This window comes from Macaca nemestrina, chromosome 12 (assembly GCF_043159975.1).
Source record: "Macaca nemestrina isolate mMacNem1 chromosome 12, mMacNem.hap1, whole genome shotgun sequence".
NCBI lineage: Eukaryota > Metazoa > Chordata > Mammalia > Primates > Cercopithecidae > Macaca > Macaca nemestrina.
Window position 1 is genome coordinate 71072801 of NC_092136.1, and position 19399 is coordinate 71092199.

Sequence of the window (19399 nt, forward strand, 5' to 3'; positions counted from 1 at the left end):
TTTCTTTAGGATGACAGGGGCAACAGACTTGAACTCCATCAGCCACCTCTCCTTTTCTGCCACCCAGTGAATGAGGAAAGGCAAGACACTCCAGTGTAGGAGCCAGAGGCCCTGGAACACAGGATCGATGTCCCCATGCTCTCAGCTCCTGATCGTTGGGAGGGTGGTTGGGCTGAGTACCTTACCTGGGCAGTGAGTTTCTGCTTCTCTTCCTGGAACCGCTGCCTCTCCTCCAGGACCTTGACCTTGGCACCCTCATACTTGGCAGTCATCACCTCCAGCTCCCGGGCAGTGCTCTGTGCTTCCCGTTGCACCTCAGCCAGACGAGTCTCAGCATCAGCACGTACAGCTGCCAACTCTTGGACATACTTCTCCCGGGCCTGGTCCAACTCCACTTCCAGAAACTGCCGGCCAAGGTTAGCCCGCTCACCCAGCCCCCGGTTCTCCTCTGCCAGCAGGCCATGCGCCTTCTTCAGCATGCTCAGCTGCTCTGCGTAGCTGGCCTTCTCTGCCCGCAGCTGCTGAGCTGTTCGCTCCTGCTCTGCCACCTTCTGCCGCAGAGGAATCAGCTCCCCAAGCTCCCGCTGGGCCCTCAGCAGCTCTGCCCGCAGCCCCCCAGCTGCCTGCTTGCTCTGCTCCAGCTCCTCACGGTGGCGTTTCTCGGCAGCGGCCTGCTCGGCCTGCAGCTGCTGGCAGAGGTGCTTAGCTGGCAGCAGCTCACTCACCAGGGCCTGTGTGCTGGTGTGCTCGAGCTGCAGGGTGGAGAGGGCCTGCTCTTTCTGGAAGAACTTCTCCTGCCACGCCTTCAATTCTTGGCCCAGCTCCTCCGCACGCTCAGCCTGTGAGGTCAGCTCCTGCCGCAGGTTCTCTGAAGCCACCCGCTGTTTCTCGGCCTCCTCCCGGAGGCTCTGCACCTCCTCCCGCAAAGCAGAGCTGCGTTCTGCAGCTCTGGCACTGTTGCTGGCTGTCTCTGCCTGGAGCAGGCGCAGCCTGTCTTCCAGCTTCTGGCTCTTCTCTGACTCAGCCATCACCAGCCGCTTCAACTCCTTGCTCTCCCCCTCCTTCTCCAGGACCTGGCGATTTAGGATGGACACCTCCTCCTCCAAGCTGCTGATGAGGCTGTTTTTCCTCTCAGCCTCTTGCCGGCCCCGGGCCACCTGGGCCTTCCACTCATCTTCAGCCTTGCTGTGGTCTTGTACCTTGGTGCGGAGGGCAGCCAACTCCCTTTGGACCGAGGCTAAGGCACTCTGACTGTGCCCTAGCTCCCGGGCCTTCTCCTCTAACTGGCCCTGCAGAGTCTCCAGAGCACTGTCCCGCTCAGCCCGGGAGGCCCGTTCAGCCTCGAGGCTGCGTTCCAGACTGTCGGCCTGCTCCTGCTGCTGCTGGCATTGCTGCTCCAGCTTGCTCACCTCTGCCCGCAGCGCCTCCAGCTTGGGGCCTGTTGGCTCTGTCCTGCCAGCAGCCTCAGATTGGGCTCCTGAGCCAGATGCGTGCTCCTTTTCTTTCTTAGCCAGCTGTTCCTTCAGTTGCTTCATGGTTTGCCTAAGTTCCTCCAGCTCTTTTATCTGGGCTGCCTCCAGGCCACGAAGCTTGACCAACTCCTGGTCCTTGCCTTCCTTTTCCGTCAAGGCATGAGCCAGTGCCTCTTGCAGGGTAGCAAACTCCACACGCTGCTCATTGAGGGCATTCTGCAGCCGCATCTCAAGCTCTGCTTTGGCCGCCTTCTCCAGGGCAAGATCAGCTTGGGCCCGGCCCCGCTCCTGGGTCAGTCGTGCCACCTCTCTTTCCTGCTGCCCACGCTCCTCCTGCTGCTGCCCCTGGCTCTCCATCAGTGCGGCCCGCAGCCGCTCCAGCTCATTGCCCATCTGCTCTGCCTCCCGTTCCATAGCCTGCAGCGCTGCCTGTGTGCTGCAGAACTGGCGTCCCTGTTGCTCTTCCAGCCACTCGGGCTCTCTGTCCCCTGCCCTCGCAGGCTCCTTGACTAACTCCCGGGAGGCTGTTTCCTGCTGCTCACCTGCCTTGCGCACCAAAGTCTCCAAGCGGGCCACCTCTTTGCTAGTGGCAGCCATCTTTTCCTGCAGAGCGGAGAGGTCGTCTGCAAGCTTCTGGGCCCTGACTTCCTTCTCTTGGACCTGTTGGAGTGCTCTGGCCAGGTTGGCGTGGAGCTCAACTAGCTCATTCTGCTGCCGGCTTATCTGGAGCTCGCTGTGGGATTCTATGCCTGCCACCTTCTCCTTTGCCTCCTGCAGCTCCTGGCGGGCCTTCTCACATTCTTCCTTCAAAGTCATCAGCTGTTCCTGGAACATGGCTCCATACTGCGCCTCCTCTTGCTGGCTCTCCTCATACCGTTCACGCCAGGCAGCTACTTCTTTGACAAGCTGCTCACACTCACTCTCAGCTGTGCGCTGGGCAGCTATGGCCTCTGCCAGCTCCTGCCGCAGGGCTTCAGTCTCGGCCTGATGGGCCTCTCCAAGCTGCTGTAATCGAGCCTCCAGCCCCTTGCGCCCAGCCTTCTCTTCTTCCAGCTCCTTTTGTTCCTGCTTATGCTGCTCCACCAGGCTTCGGGTCTCTGCCTTCAGCTCAGAGATACAACGCTGCTGCTCTTCCAGGGCATCTGCAGCCCTGCGCTTCTCCTCTTCAAGGCTGCCCTTGGTGACCTTCAAGGACTCTTTGAGGGCCTGGAGCTGCTCCTGGAGCTGGTCCTTCTCCTGGGCCACCCTTTCTTTCTCAGTTGCTTTTTGCTGCTCAGACTGCAGCTGGAACTCTAGCTCTGCTACCTGGGCCTGGGCCTCATGCTGTTCCCGGCAGGCTGTCTCAACACGGGCGCGGAGTTCCTCCACCTTCTGGCTCAGCTCTGCCTTCTCCCGCTGGGCCTGTGTCACTGAGGTCTGAGCACTGTCCCGGGTTTCATTAGCCACCTGAAGTTGCTGCTGCAGAATCTCCAGCTTCGCAGCCTTCTCCTTCTCCAGTGCCTCCAGCTGCTGGAGAGCCGCATCCCGCTCTCTTAAGGAGGCCTCTCGCTCCTCTGCAGCAGTGGCCAGTTGCTGGGCGTGGTCCCGCCTAGTTACCTCCTGCTTCTCTGCTACCTCCTTCAACTGCTGCTCCTTCTGCTTCAGGCTACTGCTCAGCTGCTCCACCTGGTGGCGGAGGCCCTGGGAGGCCTGTTCTTGCTGTTGGAGGGTCTGTGCTAGCTGGGCCTGCTCCTCTTTGGCCTGCTGCTTCAGGTCAGCCAGTTCTTGATCCTGTTGCTGGATGGTGGCATTGAGTGTGGTGAGCTCAGAGGTCAGAGAGGCCACCTGGGCAGTCAACCGGGCCCCATGAGCCTGGGAGGCCTGCTCCAGCTCTTCCTTGGCCTGGCTGAGGTTGGAGATGGAGCTCTGCAGGTTGGCGATCAGGCTAGATAGCTGCTGCTTTTCTTCTTCAAAGTGGTCCCGCTCAGCAAGCAGCTTGGCTTCCTGCTGGCCTTGCTCAGTCTCCAGCATCTCCACCCTGGCTTGGAGCTGTGTGTTGTTTGCAGCAAGAGTGGCTGCCTCTTGTTTCAGGGTTTCCAGCTGGTGGTATAAAGAGATAAACTGGGATCAGCATGACTCCTCAGTCACCAAGCCTCCTCTGGAAATGGCGGAACACCAGGAACCCAAAGGTACTGAATGTGAGTCCACACCAACTCCCAGCACACAGGTCGTCCTGTGCATTCCTACCTGCAAGACATCACCCAGCACCTCGCCCTTCTCCTGGGGTGGGTTCTCCCGCAGCAGGGCCAAGTGTTCTTCCAACTGTGAAAGTTTTCCCTGAAGGATTTCGTTCTTCTCTTCAAGGCATTTCTGGGAGTAAATGAGACCCATGTGAACAGAGAGGTGGAACAGGCACCAGATTACCACACAAGCCCTCATAAACATCAACAAACATGGGGCCCATCATCTTGTTATCAAGATACTCCTTTGCCATGACCTAGAAAAAAGCAGAAATCATGGAACTGGGAGCATGAGGGACGTGACTCTAGACCTAGTTCTAAGGCAGAATAAAATCATAATGTGACCTTCTTACTACTTCCCCAAGGCTGCTGAGTTTACTTCAAATTTCCTTACTGTATACCCTTCCTCAGATAAGTCTTGAGTCCTAGATTATCCAAATCACCACCAGCTGCCCACCATCCTCTGGGAAGCACTGGCAGCAGCTGCAACATCCCCCAGTCCCAAACCCACTTCTTCACCACCACTGTTCACTAAGCACCTGTAAGAGGCTGTGCTGGGTGCATCCCTATTTTTTTTTTTTTTTTTTGAGACGTAGTCTTGCTCTGTCGCCTACGCTGGAGTGCAGTGGCGAGATCTTGGCTTACTGCAACCTTCGCCTCCCAGGTTCAAGAGCTTCTTCTGTCTCAGCTTCCCGAGTAGCTGGGACTACAGGCATGCATCACTACACCCAGCTAATTTTTCTTTTTGTATTTTTAGTAGAGACAGGGTTTCACCATGCTGGCCAGGCTGGTCTCGAACTCCTGACATCAGGTGATCCACCCGCCTTGGCCTCCCAAAGTACTGGGATTACAGGCGTGAGCCACCGTGCCCGGCCTGGGTGCATTCCTGAATTTCTAATTCACTTACAAATGTGAGAGGCAGCTATTACTATTTCTCTTACAGAGCAAGAACCTGAAGCAGATGCTAAGTACCAAGATCAAGGGCTACATGGTTATTACTAAGTGGCCAAGTTGGGTTCTTACCAATAGCAACCATAACAACTGGTTCACTGAGAGCTTACTTTACACTACGTAATGTGTGAAGTGCTTTACATACATTTTCTCATAATAGGTGGTAAGGCTGCTACTCGTTATTACTCCCATTTTAGGGAAAGAATGCTTAGAAAAACAGACTGATTAACTTGTCCAAGATCCACATCTTATAAACACCAGAGATAGGATTGAAAGGTATACTATAAAGTGAGGGCACTGACTGGGGAAAAAAATAAAAATAAATTTAAAAAAAAGAAAGGTGTACTAGACTGAAGCCCACAACCTTTCAACCTTTCAATTACAGCACACTATCAAACCTTGAAGAGAAAGCAGCTTAATACCCAAAGGCCCAGAAGAGCACAGTGGTAAACTGGATTCAGCTTTGCATATGTGGTCAAGACTGTGGCTGTGACCCCAGCAGAGGGTTACCTTATCCTGCAGGGCTGTGCTGAGCTCCTTCTCCAGCTGGGCCTGCTTCTCCAGCCACTCCTGAGTGGCCCTGCTGTGCTCCTCTGTCAGCTCATTGAGGGCATCCTGTAGCTGCTGCAGGTGACTGGCAAACTCCCGCAGCTGAGATGGGCAAGTGAGAATCCCCATCACCCAGGGTCAATGCTGACCCTACCACTGCTGTCTGCTCCCTGAACCCCAGGAGCTGGATGCCTCCAATTATCCTGCCAACCCTCCACAAACCAATCACAGCCATCACACCTCTAATTCAGGACCATAAGTCAAACTTTAGGGTCACAACCCAGTACCCGGGAAGCAGCCAATTATGGGACAAGGAAAGGGGCAAAATATGCAGGTCTCTGGAGAGACTGCAGCGTAAGACAGGTGCTGGGACATTCTTCTCAACCCTCTCTTGGGGAGCCTTCCAGACTGCCTCAGCCCTGAGGGGCCTCCATGCACACACCACCTTAACACCCACCTTAAAGGAAAGGTCTCCATTCTCCTCCAAAAGCTGGCTGATCTTGCGATCCATCTGGCTCTTCTCTGTCTTCAGGTCCTGGCACTGCTTCAGGGTTTCATGCAGCCGCATGGTAAGGCTGCGAGGGAGGGAAGCAGCGAGAAGAGAGTATGGATGGGCCCCTGGCTGGGTGCACGGAGGGGCGGGAGCCTGGGAAGGCATGCAGGGAGAGTTGTACCTCTCATTCTTGTCACGTAGCTCCTCAAGCTCCCTGGGCTCCAGTGGGCTGGCTGCCTGCTTTTCATTCAGCAGGGCTAGGCGGTCAATGCGCTGCTGCATCATGGCTATCTGTGCATCTGCCCAGAGTGGAGGGAGGAGGAGAGGAGAATCAGCACAGAACTATGTGCAGGAGGGGAAGGGAGGAGGTGGCATAGGGAGGAGGAGGCATACAGAGGAGGAGGAATATGGTATCCAATCTAAGGGAAAGAGAAGATGGGGACAAAGACAGAACCCAACTTCCAGGAGGTCAGCCTGACCACAGGCCCAGGGCTGAGCTCTAAGCTCCAGGGTCCAGCAGAGGGGACAACATGCGAGGCCAAAGGGACATCCTTCTGGCAAGTCTATTCACACATCTGCCAGCCTGCCAGCCACCTACCCTTCTCGGTGAGGAGCTTGCGGTTCTCAGCCAGCTCCAGCTCCAGCTCATCCCTATTACTTCTCTCATCGGCAAGCTGCTTCTTCAGCCGTCTCATCTGGAACTGTGGGGTCTGCAGGATATCGCCCATGGGAGAAGCTGGAGAACCTGAGAGAAAGCTGAGGAGGGAAAAGGCCCAGTTGCATTGGTAAGAGCCTAAGATCTGAAGCAATCAGCAACAGGCAGCAGGAAGGGAGTGGGGTCTGTGGAAGTGTCCACTAGCAGCTGGGAGGCCTGTGCACCTGGGTTCTATTTGCAGTGCTACCTCAAGCCTCATGACATGATCTTGAGAAAATTTTTCTTCTCACTGCCTTAATTTCTTTGTCAGAAAAAAAAAAGTGATACATTATCCTTGGCTCTGCAGAGATGTACTAAGAGAAGGGACTTCATTGTAGTCTTTGAGGAAGAAGGGTATTCCATAAACAGGGAACAGCTTTTGAGGGAGACCTTCTGCGCATGACAAATCCCAACCAATTCCCCCCATTAATACTGGGGAGGTGAGGAGATCCCAGATCTACAAGATTCTCCAAGCACTCCTAGAGGCTGGTCAACAGCTTAACTCTAGAAGGTAGGAATGTGAGGAATAGATGGATGCTGAGGCCCTATCCCAGGAGGAAAGGCCCAGAACATACTTGTTCCCACTGGAAGAGGAGGCAACCTTCTGTAGCTCTAGGAAGCGAATCTCCCTCTTGGCCTGGTGGCTAGGTGGGGAGAGCTCTTCAGGGAATGTGCTAGAACAGGTAGAAGGGACAGGAGCTGGGGGTAAGAAATAGACAAAATAAATCAACAAAGATTAGTAAGAAGGTGAAAAGATTTGCATCTTTATGCAATCTGAGAACTTGGCCTTAGTGGGAGTGAATCTGTGGATACTTATATGTAAACTACCAAGGAAGGCACTGGGCAGAACCTGGTGTCTGGGTTATCCACAGTTCCGTGTCTCTAACCAAAATAAAGTGCAGGGCTTCCATTTCTACAGAGCATCACTACTCAGAGCACAGCGGAGTGAGGGTGTTCTCTGGCTCAGAAACTGCACCAAGTGCTCAGCTTTTTCCTCAAGTCCATACTGCAGAGACGGCTTGGGGAGCCCTGAGCAGGATCTCCTCGCAGCCCCCAACAACCTTTCCTATCAGAGCCACTGACTGCCATTTGGAATTCTTCCCCCCAAAGTCTTGTACCTCCAAAATGCCCTCCTCAAAACCCTTCTCTTTCCTTGGTTTCTGTGACCACTTTTGTAGGACTTTCCTACCTCTAATTACCCATTCTTAGTCTCCTCATCTGCTCCTCCCTCCTCTACCCACCCTCTAAGCTCCCAGAGATCTGATGGGGCCTCCTGGCTCTGCCCATAGTGCCCACGGATTCAGTGGCCATCCAATGCTGACTTGCAAACCTATCTTCTGGTCCAGAGCCAGCTCCTGAATTCTGGACTCACATTTCCAACATCTCCACCTGAAGGTCTCATGAGGAACCTGAATACAAGGAACATCAAACTCAATGGCTAGAACTCGCCTAGACCTCCTTCTTACATTCCTATCATCCACCAGCTGACCTCTTCCTCAGAAGACCAGCAGAACGATCACTCTTTCTACTGTAGCACCAGCCGAGGCCATTGATATATTCCATACTTAGATTCCTTATCATATTTCCTGGTTTATGTATCTGCCTTTCCACCTAGAACATGTGCTACATGATGGGAAAAACATTTTTTAAAAGACTGTGGGCTGGGCGCAGTGGCTCATGCCTATAATCCTAACACTTTGGGAGGCTGAGGCAGGTAGATCACCTGATGTCAGGAGTTTGAGACCAGCCTAATCAACATGGTTTAACGCCATCTCTACAAAAAATACAAAAATTAGCCAGGTGTGGTAGCATGCACCTGTAATTCCAGCTACTTAGGAGGCTGAAGCAGGAGAACTGCTTGAACTTGGGAAGCGGAGGTTGCAGTGAGCTGAGATCGCACCACTGTACTCCAGCCTGGGTGACAGAGAGAGACTCCATCTCAAAAAAAAAAAAAAAAGACTGCACATTATCAGCTTCTAAGCCTCGAGTAATGATTGTTTAAAAAATAAAAAACAAAAGTAGGTATGATCACTTGTAAATATCCTACATCACTGCTGCCAGGCAGCAAAGGAGGAGCTCCATAGGAACTGAGATGATACATGACCCAGAAATCGACCTACTCCATTACACACACTTTTCCTGACCACCAACTCTGCCTTGTGTTGCAGACAGAAACAAACCCCCACCGCACTTCTTGACAACTCAGGATCCTAGTATTCCCCATTTCAGAGATGAGGGGATTCTCAGGAGTATGTACCTACTCACCTTTCCGTAGGAAGTTCTCTAGGTCCTCATTAAGGTTTAGCCCATCCTCATGGTCCAGCACAAATTTAAGAATGACAGCCAACTCAGCCTGGGCCACAGAGAGAAAAAGAACATCACTGAGGTGTTAGGCCTCTGAAAGGATGGCTGCCAGGAGCTCCACCCTGGCAGTGCCAGTCCCTGGCTCCCTTGTGCCCTAGAAGCCTGCTGGATCCCATTCTCCCTCTCAGAGCTGAGGTCCTATGACCCAGCCAACAACATTCAACTAGAGATATGTTCACCCCACTTGCTCCCTTCCCTCCCACCTCCCCTCAAGATGTACCCAAATCAAGAGTTCCTGACTGACTGCACTCCTGACCACAAGCGAAGTGACTGTTAAGGAAAGTAACACAATCAGAAAGTTGCTTTTATTGTTATTGTTGTTAAGGAACAAGGTCTTGCTATGTCACCCAGGCTGGAACACAGCAGCACAATCATAGCTCACTATAACCTCCAACTCCTGGAGTCAACTCCTCCTCCTCAGCTTCCCAAGTAGCTAGAACTACAGACACACAATGCCACACCCAATTCTTTTTTTTTTTTTTTTTTTTTTGAGACGGAGTCTCGCTCTGTCACGCAGGCTGGAGTGCAGTGGCCAGATCTCAGCTCACTGCAAGCTCCGCCTCCCGGGTTTACGCCATTCTCCTGCCTCAGCCTCCCGAGTAGCTGGGACTACAGGCGCCCGCCAGCTCGCTCAGCTAGTTTTACGTATTTTTAGTAGAGACGGGGTTTCACCGTGTTAGCCACCAGGATGGTCTCGATCTCCTGACCTCGTGATCTGCCCGCCTCGGCCTCCCAAAGTGCTGGGATTACAGGCTTGAGCCACCATGCCTGGCCAGTTCATTTTTTAAAAAAAATCTTTTTTGTTGAGACAGGGTCTCGCTATGTTACCCAGGCTGATCTTGAACTCCTGGCCTCAAGCAATCCTCCTGTCTCAGCCTCCCAAAGTGCTGGGATTATAGGTGTGAGCCACCACACCCGGCCAGGAAGCTTTTATATATAACTATGTTGGCCTCTTCCAGATGACCCTACCAGAGGAAAGGATGAGATAAATGAAGTGCAAGTTCTGTGGAAACACACACACACACACACACAGAAACACATATAGGAACAGAGAATAATTTCTATGTATTATCCTAAAACATATATTACAGTTAAATATATGCACATAAAAAAGGACTTGAAAGTACATCCTTTAAAATGTTAGCAACCTCTGGGAATGAGTTTATCGGCAACTGTTATTTCCTTCTGCATGCTTTTCAACATTTCCCAGATTTTCTATGATGAATGGCAATAACTGTTATAACTGTATTTTTAAAAAGACCAGTATCTGCTGTTCAAAGAAAAACAAGTCAGGTGAGGTGAAGCACGGGCTAGGCCCGCTAGGTGGCATGGAGGCACAAGGGCTTACCTGAATTTTATATTCAAACTGTTCCCAGTCCCTGGGACTTTTGGAGCTCATGGTAGAGTGGTACAAGAGCAGCATGGTCATCTAGAAGCCAAACAGGAGGCAGTCACTGAGTGGGGCTGTCTCTTGTCTCAGTGGCCCCATTCTGGGCAGTTCTGGGGACTCTGAGCTATTCTGGCGATTCTTCTGAAAGTCCTAGAATTCAGCAACCCCAGGCCACCATCCTTAATAGCTCCAGGAAACATTTTGGGTTTTTTTTTCAATTGAGGACACAGCGTACACTATACAAAAAGCTGAGCACCAAGATTCCTGCATGGCTCAATTCCTGGACTCATGGAACCCTGGGTGAGAAGCTTTAGGTACCCTCTATAGGTCAGCACCCAGAAAGAACAGAGGGAATGACGCAGACTGAGCTATAATAAAAATTTGGTGATAGTCGAGTGAGACCTGATTTCTGCCAGGTCTCCACCAAGGCCCGCAGTAATGGTCTAGTAAACTATTGTTTATTTCATAATCTCTGTCATAAGATCATGGGCTCCTAGAATCCTTGGGCTAAATCAGCCTCTGACTCAGACAGGTGGCTGCCTGGTTCCACCTCCAATGTACTAGAGCCCCAGAAATAAAGCACCCATCATCTCCCCTTGGGTTAAGAGAAGGCCCTGCAGGGTCCCTCGGGTACCATCACTCCAACCCTGCTCCGCCTCCCCAGTCGGGTATTCCATAAGTACCTTGGCCAATTCCAGCTCTGATCCCTCTAGCACCTTCTGTGCAGACACCAGGCATTCTGGAGAAGAGGGATGTTTTTGATTTTCTGCAATGACAACAATGTAGAAAACAGGGTGAACTTCCTGGGAACCATACCTGAAATCCCAGAACACTTAAATCTGGGGAGCAGAATGGCTATCTCTGGTGGAGCTATGAGATGTAGGGCTCCTTACTCCTTATGCCCTCTTTCCCCTGCCTTACAATTTTCCATCTGAAGTCAGTTCTATCCTGGGTCAATCCAAGGGCTACAGGGATAATGGAAGAAGAAAGCAGCCTGGGAATTCACAGCAACTCTGGGTCATGACATTGCACTCTCCCACCCACTCACCAACTCTCTCTCAGCACCACAGAGGAAGAGCCCAGAGATGCCAGGTCACTTAGAATCCTGTTCCAACTGAGATCACAGAGGAAACCTGCAGCTAGGTCAGAGGAGGACACCTGGGGATACCTGACTCTCATGCTGCCCAAGGGTCTGGGCTCAATTATTAACACCTTGCTTTATCTAAATATAGCCTCACTTTTCCTATAATTCTCTAGGAGTGGAGATGGCAGCTAGCTCCCCATGTCAAAGACAAGGACTGTGTGGTCTAAGGCTGGACAAGGGGAGGGGAGCTGAAAAGCACTGTACTAGAAGCTTTGCATATGTTCTTATTTAATCCACCCATCCACTTGAAGAGCAGCTATCATCTCCATATTATACATAGGGAACCTACATCCAGAAAGGTCACACAAGCAGTGAGGGAGGTCAAGATCAACCTTAATCTGCCTCTGCCCCTACACCTATCGCCTAAGCAACGAATTCAAAGTTATCTGGGAAAAATAGTTTTTCTTGCAAGGGAAAGACTCTCGCTTCTATCTCCTTGAAGCTGGGGGGAACAGAAACTTAAGGTGCTCAAAGAGTTCAAGGTGATAGGTCCCAAAAAGTAACCTGGCTACACCTAGATCTCTGAGAAGGGCTCTGGGACTGAAGGGACACTCTTCTTACACCAACTGATGGAGGCATCACAAGACCCAGGGGATCTGAACCAGCTGTTTTCATCTTTGTGTTAAAGAGTGGGGAGTCTTGAAATTTTTCTCCTCTAGACACTCATGAACTAGTTCCTCTGGACTCTCCAATCCCACGAGCTGAGGAAGCAGCTTCTTCATAGCTGGATAAGAAAGGTACTTACTCTGCAAAAAACTGCAAACAAAGTCCAGTCTCTCTGGCACCGGCTGCTGCAAGATTTGCTGTCCCTCTTCAGTGCCATGGCTAGAAAAAGAGCAAGTATTAGGACCAGAGTATTCAGCAATCTTTGCCTCTTTGCTGCTGCATTTCATACTACCTCCCCATTCCTTCCAGTCTTGATCTCTGCTGGATCTAGAAGAGATCCAGATCAGATTGGGAGACAGGTGACAGATACCAGGACACCATTTATCCAGAAGGAACTGTCTGGTGGGTGGGAAGTGGGGACTTGAGGCATGGGGTTCTTCTGGAAAAGATGGCATTCTATCATCCTCTTTGCAAATATAAAAAAGCTCTGTGGAAAGGGGCCAAGAGGAGATGGAGGCAGCCCAGATGAATGGGAAGCTAGATTACACCATCTGGAATGTCTCAACTCTAAGCTGTCAGGAAGCCTGGAGAACACACCTAGGGTAAGAGTGAGAGAAGACCATGGGGAAGAAAAAACACATCCAAGAACTGAAAGAACAGGAGGAAACAAGGCTCTGAAGTGACAGGGTGAAGTTCCCCCACTAGGCTGAAGGCTGAGATGGCAAAAAGCCTCCCAGAGGAGGATCCCAGGGACTAGTTTTTTGTTTGTTTTTTTGAGACAGAATCTCACTCTGTCGCCCATGCTGGAATGCAGTGGCACGATCTCGGCTCACTGTAACCTCTGTCTCCTGGGTTTAAGCAATCCTCCTGCCTCAGCCTCCCAAGTAGCTGGGATTACAGGCCTGGACCGCCACACCTGGCTAATTTTTTTATTTTTTAGTAGAGATGGGGTTTCGCCATGTTGGCCAGGCTGGTCTCAAACTCCTGACCTCCACCCACCTCAGCCTCTCAAAGTGCTGGGATTACAGGCTGGAGCCACCGTGCCCAGCCAGGACTAGTATTCTCGATTAGTGGTTCTTGTCTCTACTTGCTTTACTGGAAGAGCAGGCAGTGTGAAGAGAGCCATGAGGAGAGGGAGACAGCAGGGGGAGCTCTCACACAGCCCAGGAGGCTGAGGCAGAATTGCTTCAACCCGAGACAGAGATTACAGTCAGCAGAGATGGTGCCACTGCACTCCAGCCTGGGAGACAGAGGGAGATTCTGTCTCAAAAAAAAAAAAAAAAAAAAGAATACTAATCCCTGGGATCCTCCTCTGGGAGGCTTTTGCCATCTCAGCCTTCAGCCTAGTAGGGGAACTTTGCTGGATCCCCTAGCTAACTGCAGTTCCATTTTCAGAAGCAGCAGGTAAAATACCACTTCAGTTAGAAAGCTGAATTCTCTAGGCTACAGTGGGAGATCCTGATTAGTGAGAATCTAAACCCCTAGTTCTCAGCCAACTTTCTGGAGGGCAGGGCAGGTCCAGAAACTTCCAATGCCAGAGACATCATGAAAGCACAAGCGTCATCCAAGCCAAGACTATGAGTGTACCTCCCCCCATACCCCATGTGATTACAAAGGCTTCTTCCAAGTGAATCCCCCACTAGAGGCACTCTGTCTGGATAGCTGGTCTGAGATCAGAGACTCCTACAAAGTCTTAAGGAGATGCTAATCTCTTACAGACTCCCAAATGAGCCATTTCCCCTACCCACCCACAATCTGGAATGTTGTGACTCCTTGGCTCAGTGTGGAGCAATATTTACCTCAGAGTATTCCATTAACTAAAAATAAAAAGAGGTTCTCAGGTGAAATGTTTGAGAAATGCTGGGTTAAACTAAACTGAACATTTTTATAGAAGATACAACATGCATTATTTCCTAAACCTATTTGATCACAAAACCCTTCCCCCTACCCCTCACAAAGCCTGGTTTAAGTAAAGCTGCATGGAGCATGCTTTGGACAACAGTAATCCTACAGAAATCCAGCCCATCCTTTAAGACAGTGCTGAAGTCTCATCTCTGTCAGGAAGCCATCCACAACTCCTGCCAGTCATGCCTCCGCTGTCCTCCAGGTCTTCCTGCAGCACTCATGAATGCAACTGCACCATTTACAACTGCCCACTCCAACTGCACTAGCTGAAAGCGAGGAATAAAGTAGGTGCTCAATACACATGGGCTGACTGACAACTGAGGGATGCTTTTTACTGAGAAGAGCAGAAATAAATGTCAGCAAGATAAACATCAGAACTGTAAGTTTTCTGGCAAAATGCCTCCACTATACTTTGTTGTTCAAGCCTCACAGCTATCAAAGAGATGGGACAGCCTTTTTTGCTTTAGGCTATTCACGCACAGAAGAACAGAAAGGGAAACTTGTCAGAGGGGTTGATCCCAGTTAATTTTCCCATAGAGAAGGCCAAGTGGCCAAGCAATTAAACCCTCCTCAAGTCCCACAGCTTCTTTTTTTTTTTTAAAGAATTATTTTTCTCAGGGCACCCCTTGTCCAGTGTGCAGACAGGAGTCATCCAACTCTCACAGCTTCTATCTACCCTTCAACCTTGCCATCCTCTGCTGCCTTCTGCTGAGAACTAGGCTGCTGATTTAGGTTGGCACTAGTAGCAGTACCAGAAATGTAAGAGCCAGAACATATTAACCAAGAACCTCCATTTCCCAAAAGGAAGCTGGTCTGCAATGTGCTGGATCTGAGATGGAGATGAGCGTTAACCTGGGATTTTAATATCGCCTACCTCCAACTCCCCCTTCTACTGCAGCCTAGGTTCAGGCAACACCCTAGAAGACAACTTGAAAATGAGCATCTTGAATTTTTGATGCTTCCTATGAAAATTTCCTACCAGGTTATAAACCTACAGTGGCTAACCCAAGGACAACACATATCCTTACTCTTGGGCACATCTACTGCTCTTGTCACCAGGCCAAGGAAATTTCTCTCTTCAAAAGCAAAAGTTCCTTGATCTATTCTGAGGTCATAAAAGCATGCTGCCCCATATTTTGTGTTACAATACAAGGCATATTATACCTGGCTGCTTCACTTTTAGTGAGGTTAAAATTAAACACAGAGTTAGGTATTGCCAGCCTAATGGTTTTACCAGCCATTAATGGTAGGTGCCTGGATCTGTCACTTCCTTAGGGTTTGCAAAATAATGATTTTCAATAGAAGTTCCAAAATGCTGACTTACAGGTGGTACACAACCCCAACTGTGAAGTGTCTTTGCCAAAAAAAAAAAAAAGTGAATCAAGCTTAGATCTAATTTTCAGTATATAGGCAGCAAGGGGAACAGTGGAACAAGTTAAGCCGCACCATAATAATGCAATTAACAGAATCCAGGATTTAAGAATTTCTATAAGATTAAAAAAAAATGAGGTGGTGTTGAGTGGGGTGAAAAAAAAGCAGGACACAAAACTGGTGAGAGGAAATGACCCCCTGATGAAAGATCTTAAACACCAGGCTGAAAATTTTAGATTTCTACCTATTAAAAACGAATACTCACTGAGGTTTGATGAAGAGTCACTGAAGTGTCACAAAGAAAACAAGATTTGAGAAAGATTATTGAGAACTCATGTATAGGAATGAACTGCAATAAGGGCAGATTAGAGAAGAACTAGGCTAGAAGAACTAGAATGAGGCAGAGGGAGGGACATTGGTTGTGAGCAGAGAGGATGATGACCAATTAGAGATCAGCGCCAAGGAGAGAGAGAAGTCAAGATGATGTTGAAATGTCCTGCCTGGGTAACTGGAAGAGAAAATGGTAGTGTCTGGACCCAAATAAGAACAGTGACTTCTTTTAGAGTTACTAAGGCAGGTCCCGGTTAGAGAATATGGAATTTTTAAAAATCCTATAAGACAACCCACGACCAACACACATTTCAAATAAAAAACCACTTTAGCAGACCCATCTGTCCTGGGCTACTCAGCCCCACTAGACCTTGCTGATGGAGAATACCAACTCATCTCTTTACTCAACAAACATTAACTAAACCTAATCAATGTAGTGTAGGGAAGACCCCAAGATGAATCAGACACAGTTCTGGCCTTTGTTAAGCTTAACTCTACCTTCTTTCCCTGTCAATGAGCTGTTACCTATGAATGGGTAAAGTGCTTGCTTCACAGAGATGTGAGTCCCTAATACCAGTTCCTAACTGCCACGTATGGCACATAAACACCTTCAACACTTCAGTTTATCCTTGGCCTGGGGTAAACAATCTAATGTGCTTTCTTAAAAAAAAAAAAAAAGACGACTGATCTATGCTCGGTCCCAAAAAGGTAGGATACTGGGAGGAAGCCCCACTCTATTCATTTCCCAGATAACTGTGATGTTCAAAGGAAATGTGCTAAAGACACAGACCAAAAGGCCAAACCACAATCCTTGCTGCATGGTAACAACAAGCTTTTTAAATGCTCTTGGACCTCAGAAAACAAGTTAATTGAGGCAGTAAAAACCCCAGAAGTGTATTTTATAATGGCTTAGAAAGAGGCATATCTGTACTGTGCTAACAAGTTACAGATGAGATTTCTAGGTGTTTCTTCTTTCCTTCAGATGTGAGAGCTTTCCCTTTCTTCCCTCAGAAGGTTGCAAAGAGGGCTTGTGGCATAGGGTAGGGATGAGTCAAGAAAAGAGGGTTGTAGAAGGCTTCTGGTGGGACAAGAGAATGGGGAGCCCAAGAGTGAGCACTTGTAAGAATGTGAGGGCATGGAGCCTTGGAGGCTCTCCTGTGCAAGAGTGCAGAAGCCTCAGGATGGGACAAGCGCGAAACCTCTCCCATGGAGTGGCACAGCGACTGGAAGATGAAGTCAATGTATTCTTGCCTTTAGGCCCCACCCTGGCTTATGATGTCCCAATCCTGCCCCTGATTTCTGGTCATAGCCATCACCAAGTAAAGAGAACAAATACAGCTCCCACCCCAGCAATCAGCTTTGCCTTAGAGGCTAGAGAGACGTATGGTGTGTACTCACAGTCTGTCAATGATCTTGATGAAGATGCTGCAGTCCTGGAGCTGCAGCACAGCCTCCACAGGGTCAGCCACATGTAGACTGTTCACCTGTGAATCAAGGGGAACAGCCTAGTGAGACGTTACAAACGCCAGAAGCAATGTGGTTTGCTCCTTTTCCCAGAGGCTCAATGTGAGTGCTTACAGTTGTAGGCTATAGGAATAAAAGAACTGATGATTCTCAGGTTTTTAATTTCAGGAAGGAGTGCTGCTGCACTCACTCATCCAGTTACAGCCCCCTGAAATGCAACCATCAGAGAGTCCTTCCTTTGGCTTCAACTAAATAAAAGCTTAAACTCTCCTAAGATGTTCCAGCACTGGGAGTATACTTTTAGGCATAAAATGCTTTTGGAAGGATACACCAATAAATTGGTACTAACATTGCTTCTAAAGAGAGGAATTTGACAGCAGGGAGTCTGAGGTGGGAAAAGAAAGGCTCTTACATTATAACTCTCTGTAGCTCTTGAATGTACTACAGCCCTTTGTATTTCTTGAATGTTTACATTATAAGTTTCTATATCTCTTGGATTTTTATATTATAGCCCTTTGTAGCTCTTGAGTTTTCAAATATCTATTCAAAACATAAATATTACATATATGCTATACACTCCCACAAAGATATAAAATCTTATTAATGCATTTTTATTCTTTCCACACATAAAACTCTGGCTGACGGGAGAAGGGAAAAACAATAGGGGAACAAGATGATTTTTTAAAAAGTGGGTGGAGGGATCCAGGCGTGGTGGCTCACACCTGCAATCCTAGCACTTTGGGAGGCTGAGGCAGGAAGATCACTTGAGCTCAGGAGTTCAAGATGGGCCTGGGCAACATGGTGAAACCCTGTTCTACAAAAAATACAAAAAATTAGCCAGGTGTGGTGGCACACACCTGCAGTCCCAGCTACTTAGAAGGCTGAGGTGGGAGGATCACCTTAGCCCAGGGAGGTCGAGGCTGCAGTGAGCTGAGATTGCATCACTGTACTCTAGCCTGGGTGACAGAGCAAGACCCTGTCTCCAAAGGAAAAAAAAAAGAAAGAAAAGGAAAGGAAAAAAAACGGGGTGGGAATGAAAGAAGATGACGAGCTGGGCTGGGAATCTCAAAGAAAAACTTCTTATTCTGATTTAGTTGCCTGTTCCCATTCTTTGGCTTCAGATAGGCATACATCTAAATCAGTTTTTACCACTAGAAAATTCACCAGGGGTCACATGCATCAGGTACACAGGTTATTCAATAAGTATACACGTCGACTTCTACAGGAAAACCTCATGAATTCCATAGGCAGTAAAGTTCAGAAGTAATCTGGGCTGAAGTTTACTTTTTTATTACTATAAGAAGAAATGGTTTGCTAAGTTAATTATTCACATATTCAGCACTAAGAGGGGAGAGAGACTGAGCCTGCTTTAAGAAACAAGGTATTTTAAAGAACTTCAGCATAGTGGTTATGTGCAGACAACTAGATTCTATTGCTTATAAATGTATTCTCTATATTTGGGCTGGGAGCCAGTACATATACATTTTGGGCCCAGCTCCTCCAGAAACTTGCCAGCAACCTTTGTTATAAACTTTATTTCTCTCTGCACTAGTTTTCTCTCGTGCCAAATGGATGGAACCCCTACCTTATCTACTTCAAAGGACCAGTGTGAGCTCAAATGGATTATGGATGCATTTAAAAAACACATTTAAAAAAATACAAAGTAGGACAGGCGCAGTGGCTCACACCTGTAATCCCAGCACTTTGGGAGGCTGAGGTAGGGGGACTGCTTGAGGCTGGGAGTTTAGGATCACCTTGGGCAACATAACAGTACCTTGTCTCTACCAAATAAATAAATAAGCAAGCAAGCTGGACATGGTGCCTGTAAGTCCTAGCTACATAAGAGGCTGAGGTGGGTGGATCATTTGAGCCCAGGAGCTGGAGAAGTTACAATGAGCTATGATAGTGTCCCTACACTGTGGCCTGGGAAACAGAGTGAGACATCTCAAAAAAAAAAAAAAAAAAAAAAAAGAGTATTAAACATAAGGCACCATTACGGCTAATAAAATTAAAATAATGAAGTAGATATAACATTTGTATTTCTTAACAGTTAAGTTAGCTGCATGCACTATAGAATTAAGAGGATTTTAAAAAATCAATGATTCCTCTACAGACATGATAGTATTTATTTCAGTTAAATACTTTCACATTTAGAAACAACTTTAAGGTCAGGTGCAGTGGCCCATGCTTGTAATCCCAGCACTTGGGGAGGCTGAGGCAGAAGGACTGCTTGAGGCCAGGAGTTCAAGACCAGCCTGGGCAACATAAGGAGACCCTGTCTCTACAAAATAATAATTAAAAAAAAAATTATTAGCTGGGTGAGGTGGCTTGTGCCTGTATGCTACTGTAGTCCCTGCTACTTGGGAGGCTGATGTGGGAAGATCGCTTGAGCCCAGGAGGTCAAGGCTACAGTGAGCTATTATCACACCACTGCACTCTAGCCTGGG

At 48.8% G+C, this 19399-nt stretch overlaps 1 protein-coding gene across 9 annotated transcripts in view; it reads right to left on the reverse strand.

Moving 5' to 3' along the window:
- Positions 1 to 19399, reverse strand: part of LOC105468693 (nuclear mitotic apparatus protein 1) — an 80373-nt gene that overhangs the window by 9829 nt on the left and 51145 nt on the right. For all 9 annotated transcript variants that reach the window (XM_011718919.2, XM_011718916.3, XM_011718918.2 and 6 more), the window contains 12 exons: positions 16887 to 16972; positions 12022 to 12101; positions 10816 to 10898; positions 10091 to 10171; positions 8644 to 8731; positions 6954 to 7077; positions 6283 to 6440; positions 5866 to 5983; positions 5649 to 5766; positions 5153 to 5293; positions 3699 to 3821; positions 186 to 3551 (listed from right to left, as the gene is read on the reverse strand). In XM_011718919.2, coding sequence (XP_011717221.2) covers positions 186 to 3551; positions 3699 to 3821; positions 5153 to 5293; positions 5649 to 5766; positions 5866 to 5983; positions 6283 to 6440; positions 6954 to 7077; positions 8644 to 8731; positions 10091 to 10171; positions 10816 to 10898; positions 12022 to 12101; positions 16887 to 16972 — 4566 coding nt within the window. The remainder of the gene's footprint in view (positions 1 to 185; positions 3552 to 3698; positions 3822 to 5152; positions 5294 to 5648; positions 5767 to 5865; positions 5984 to 6282; positions 6441 to 6953; positions 7078 to 8643; positions 8732 to 10090; positions 10172 to 10815; positions 10899 to 12021; positions 12102 to 16886; positions 16973 to 19399) is intronic.